The 6000-nt window shown below is 33.7% G+C and overlaps 1 protein-coding gene across 1 annotated transcript in view; it reads right to left on the bottom strand.

Annotated features, from left to right (window-relative positions):
* Positions 1-6000, bottom strand: part of RAD54B (RAD54 homolog B) — an 86307-nt gene that overhangs the window by 20677 nt on the left and 59630 nt on the right. The window contains exons 7-9 of the mRNA XM_021688249.1: positions 5189-5414; positions 4716-4923; positions 1895-2034 (exon numbers count right to left, since the gene is read on the bottom strand). Of these exons, the coding sequence (XP_021543924.1) occupies positions 1895-2034; positions 4716-4923; positions 5189-5414 (574 nt within the window). The remainder of the gene's footprint in view (positions 1-1894; positions 2035-4715; positions 4924-5188; positions 5415-6000) is intronic.

The following is a 6000-nucleotide window of genomic DNA, read 5'->3' on the forward strand; positions in this document are numbered from 1 at the left end:
GTTTAAATTCTCTTTTGAGTATACATAACTTCACAGTGAAGATTAAAATAAAATCCCATATGTATATATTCATTTCTATATAAATCATAAAAAATTCCCACATGATGTAATGAGTAGCATAAATAAAAATTTAAATTTAATTCTTTGTGAAGTACCTAGTGAAGTACCTACTTATGATTTTTTTAATGTGATATTTCCTAAAATAAAGAATGCAGGAAGAGTTGAAGACTGATGAATCACTAAACTCTACCTCTGAAACTAATAATACACTATATGTTAATTAATTGAATTTAAATTAAAAAATTAAAAATAAATAAAAATAAATATTGGAAAAATAAAAATTTTTAAAAATTAAAATAAAAAATTCCCCTCATATTTTAAAACTATTTTCAACTTTTATTACAAAAGAAATAGATTCAGGGCGCCTGGGTGGCTCAGTTGGTTAAGCAATTGCCTTCAGCTCAGGTCATGATCCTGGAGTCCCGGGATCGAGTCCCACATCGGGCTCCCTACTCAGCAGGGAGTTTGCCTCTCTCTCTGACCCTTCCCCCTCTCATGCTCTCTATCTCATTCTCTCTCTCAAATAAATAAATAAAATCTTTAAAAAAAAAAAAAAGAAATAGATTCATTGAAAACAAATAGGTTCACTGAAGAAAAGCAAGAAAATATAGTTATTTAAAATTAAGAAAATTAAAACCTACTTTAATCAACCAGAAACAACCATTGCTGTCATGACTTTATGTCTATCTTCCAAGTCTTTTTTCTTTATGTCAAATATGTAAATGTATTTGACATTTTATTTTTATTTTTATTTTCCTGTTTGTAACAAAAACAGACCTCTATAGTTAAAGCTTTATGGGAATAAGGCACCCGTCAGTTTGGCTCTTCACCGTATTCCTTAGGATCTAACACTTTGCATTTTGCCCACTATAGGTGTTTAACATATATATAAGTGTTAGGTAAATAAATGAATGTGATTTTACTTTTAAATAATGTATGATGGATATTTTCCATGCTATTAAATATATTCATAAGTTATTATTTTGTATAGTTCCTGGTTCATGGGAAATGCTCAATAAATATTTGCTATCATTTTATTAATTCTGAGACTTCTTTTTTACACTTTAACTTCTCTGACATAGATTGTGTTTTATAAGCAATGCCTTCTTATAACTATAATTGATAGCACGTTTTCCTTAGTGGTTCATAAAATAATGATGCATCTAATTGATGTTATTTTAGATTCCATGGAATACATTGTGTATACAACATGCAGACTCTGCTTTAACCATTTTCCTATCTTTAGAAATGTGTTTCCAATTTGTTTCCTTATACTTTTTTATCCTTACAGCTAAGCTGTATTAGATACAGATAAGCTGTGCTTATCCTTAAGCACATCTATGATTATTTCTCTATAATAAATTCTTAAAAGTGGTATTGCCACACCACAAAATATACACAATTTTAAGGCTTTTGATACATGCTGCCCAACTAGTCTCTAGTTGTACCAATTTACATTCCAACCAGTAGAGGACAGTACTCTCATCTATACTTGCTATTCCTATGTAAATTGAGCCAATGAAAACACCAACAGAAGAGTATAAAAGTTATTTTATGGTTATTTTGGTTTACTTTTTTCAATATCAGTAAAATGAATATTTTTATATGTTTACTGTCACTTACAATTCTTTGTGAAGTACCTGGTGAAGTACCTACTTATGATTTTTTTAATGTGATATTTCCTAAAATAAAGAATGCAGGAAGAGTTGAAGGATTGTGGGAAAATAAAGAATTCACTAATTTAATTTTTCCTGAATTAAATAATGCCCAAGTTGTGGATGACTTTCCTGGGCATACTGCTTTTTTTTAACCTTTTTATAAAAGTAAATTATACCTCAGAAGCAGAAGGCTGTCTCGATATAATGATGGGTTCTTCATATATTTTTCTGTAAGATGACAAAGAGCCTAATATTCCTGGATTTACAAAATCAATTAATGCAAAAAATTCTTGAAGATCATTCTGAACTGGAGTACCTAAAGAAAGAAAAAAGTGAATAAAAGGTCAAGTTTGTGTTTTACAGTCACAGGGGTTTGTACAACATTGTACTCTCTTCCCTAAGAAAACTAAAAGAAAGGCTTTAGAGCTGAGAAAGAGCAGCCAAACCCAGCTGAACAAAAAATATTAAGAATCAAATAAATTTTTAACTCTGGTTTTAACTGTGTACTAAATTCAGCATAGTGGCTGCATACAGGCTTGGAGTCTGACTAGCCTGGGATCAAATCCCACCTGTATCATTTACTCTGAGTGACCCTGAGCAAGTTACATACCTCAGTTGATTTCTATAAAATGCAGCTCCTAGGGTTTGAGGATCAAATTAGTTAATCCATATACTAAGAACAGTGCCTAAAGCACAATAAAGTTCCATAACTGTTAGTGATTCTTAATATTATTATAACTGTGTGATTCTGGACAAGTTTCTTAAGCTCTTTAAGTTAAACTCAGAACTTTTTCACTTATAAAAGTGGGAAGCTAACAATTTCCCAGTGGTATTACAGTGAAAAGTGGAGACTCCGTATGCACACTATAGCACAGTGCCTAACAGTGAGTAAACACTCAGTGAATGGCACCTATTACCTTTCAAAGTTTTCAGATCAGACTGAGATCTTCACTAATCCTAAAGGTTGACACAAATGGATTAATATACCCTGCATATATTACATACTCAATAACTTTTGCTAACTAATTTTCAAAGAAACATTAGCCTGTTTCAATGATTACATCAAAAGAACGTGTAAATCAGCATAGTCCAACAGTATAGTTTCAGATGACATTCAAATAACAGACTAGAAAAAGTTGTCCAAAAATATAAATAATATAAGAGATAATATAAGAGGTATATATAAGAGGTAAATAAAAATGCACTTCTTCATTAACATAGACAACATAAATTTTACAATGCCAGGGAATTTAATGATTGCTTCCCTCAAAATTAAATGGGTCAACTCCAGGACCAATGCTAATTAATTTTTTTAACACATCTAGTCAGTTCTAAATTTTTGGACCCATAGTAGAAAAAATTAGAGAAAATATATTTATGTTGGTATGTATTTTGTTAATAAGCCTTTAAATGAATTTCCATGACGATGACTAATAAAGATACACAGAATGAAAAAGGCAAGAAAGAAAGGGGAAACAAAGGTATAAGGATCCTTATGGCTGGCTTCCAGACATTTATCCAACCCCAGCTAACTAATCCAAGCCACTCATGATAGTCCAATCCCATTTGCCAATAATCGACGCAGGGAAGCATTTGTGTCTTAGACTGGGTTCTCCAGGAGCAGAGCCTGAGACAGGGATTTGGCTGTACAACATTTATGGAGGGAAAGCTCTCAGGAGAAAGAGAATAATGGAATCAGAGAATAGCAGGGGAAGAAACTAAGCAAGGATGGCCTCCTTGAGCCTGAGATAAATTATAGCAAGGCTCAGAACATAAATTGTACCATAAAGTTGGTCCTGAAATTACCCTAAGGCAAGGGCTCTGGCATTTTCCACTTACCTCTATATGAGTCAACCATAGACCAAGTTACAGGGGAGAGTGGAAGCTCTCATTCAAACAAGGATAATTCTCCAGAAATTGGAAGGGCCACACAAGACCAAAGTGAGTTGTGGGAGGAAAGCTACATTGAGCTACTCAGGCCTGATTCTAGTCTAGGCTAAAAAGAAGTGAGTAGAAAAAGATTCTTAGGGCGCCTGGGTGGCTCAGTTGGTTAAGCGACTGCCTTCGGCTCAGGTCATGATCCTGGAGTCCCGGGATCGAGTCCTGCATCGCGCTCCCGGCTCGGCGGGGAGTCTGCTTCTCCCTCTGACCCTCCTCCCTCTCATGCTCTCTGTCTCTCATTCTCTCTCTCAGATAAATAAATAAAATCTTGAAAAAAAAAAAAAAAAAAGATTCTTGTATTTACATATGGGCCATCCCACCTTTCCAGTCTGGGCCAGCAAGTTCGGCCAGCAAATTATGTGCATGCAGCATATACATATAAAAACAAGGGATATGGGTGCCTGGGTGCCTCAGTCGTTAAGCGTCTGCCTTCCGCTCAGGTCACAATCCCAGGGTCCTGGGTTCGAGCCCAGCATTGGGCTACCTGCTCTGCGGGAAGCCTGCTTCTCCCTCTCTCACTTCCCCTGCTTGTGTTCCCTCTCTCGATGTGTCTCTCTCTGTCAAATGAATAAATAAAATCTTAAAAAAAAAAAAAGGGATACTTATATTAAGCATTTACCATGTGTCAGGTAGTCTTCCAAGAACTTTATGTGAATTAACTCCTTAGACCTTCACAGTAACTCTATGAAGTAAATGGTATTACAATCCTTATTTCATAGATAAGGAAACTAAAGCAAAGAGAAGTTAAATAACTTGCCCAAAGTTGTACAGCTATACATATCACCCTTAAGAACCAAGCAGAGGCAGTCCAGACCCATCTCCTAGATTCTTTACCATGATACCACTGTATTTATTTTTCAAAAACTTCAAAATGTAGGTTACAGAAAATTACATAGGGATTTGAAAATTCAGAATCCTACCAAGACTCAATTACCATAGGTTTATTAGTATGCATTCCATCCAGCACCACCAATTCTTTGGTTGCCAAGAATATTACAAATCTTGTATGGTAAGTAGGCAAAAATTCTATCATATCATCCCAAAGTAAATACTGACCAGTTAGAATTACTCTTTTCTCACAAGAGAGGCTAATGAGGGCTGTAGTTGTCTTAATGGCACTGTTCTTCAAACGATGCCCCTCATCACAGATTAGAAGATCAAATTTTACATTCTTAATTTGATCCAAAGAACGAAGTAACATTTCATAACTGATGATAAGAACAGAATAAAATGGAGATTTGGTGAATTCTTCTACTTTATGGTCCTAAAAAAAAAAAAAAGATAGTATCTAACAAATCATGGGCTAAAACTATAAAATCAAATTCAAGCAGCATATTCTTGACAGACATTAATTAGAATATGTTAACTCAAAGCCAAATTGTAAGCCAAGATGCTATTTTTATGCAAAGGAGTTGGAGAGTTATATGCACTTGAAAAACTACCCTACAAACAGTGAAAACTGCAGTGTTGATTTGAAAAGCATAGAAATTTAGAAAATGAACAAAGATGAACTGTTATAAGTCTCTTACCTGATCAACAGGAAATATTTTGATTCTTTCACTTCCTAGCCATTTTTGAAATTCCTTCCTCCAATTATTCACCAAGCTTCCAGGTGTGACAATAAGCGTCTTCTTTATTACTGGCTTGCCTCCATAGGGTCCCTGACACTGTAGAGTCCAGATGAGCGAAATACATTGCAACGTTTTCCCTAAACCCATTTCATCAGCAAGAATAGCTCCACATCTTCCATTCACTCTGTTAGAAATAATTATACTTCTTCTAGTCACAATAGGAAAATATTTTATGCCCCTAATATCATCATTTACTAGTCAAGAACCAAAAGCTGATATTTTGTAATTAGGAGAAACTCTACCCTCCCAAACCCTTTATCTAGATTTTCATGCAGCTGATTTACAATATATCTCTCTTTTGAATCTTTGATAATTATATTCATTATATATTTACTGTCAACTAAATTACTAAAACAAATCTGAAATTAGACAGTTGAATCTAAATCATCTGTTACTATCATTGCATATATTTAGAGACTAGAAATGTATCCCAATTTTATATCTACATTTGAATAATTTAACTATAACTCTGCTTCTCATCACTAACAGTTGAACAATTTTTATTAGTTTCAGCATTAGACATCTAAACAGTTTAAACTACATTGCAATCTTAACCAGAAAGATCTGTTGAGCTATATTTATGATTCTCTGGCAGTAAATGAAGTCCTCAATCATAGTGCTCCCTGCACTGTAAGAAAAAAAAAAACACCTAAATATTGATCTAATATATATATATATATATATATATATATATATATATATATATATAT

The sequence above is a fragment of the Neomonachus schauinslandi genome, chromosome 4 (assembly GCF_002201575.2).
Source record: "Neomonachus schauinslandi chromosome 4, ASM220157v2, whole genome shotgun sequence".
NCBI lineage: Eukaryota > Metazoa > Chordata > Mammalia > Carnivora > Phocidae > Neomonachus > Neomonachus schauinslandi.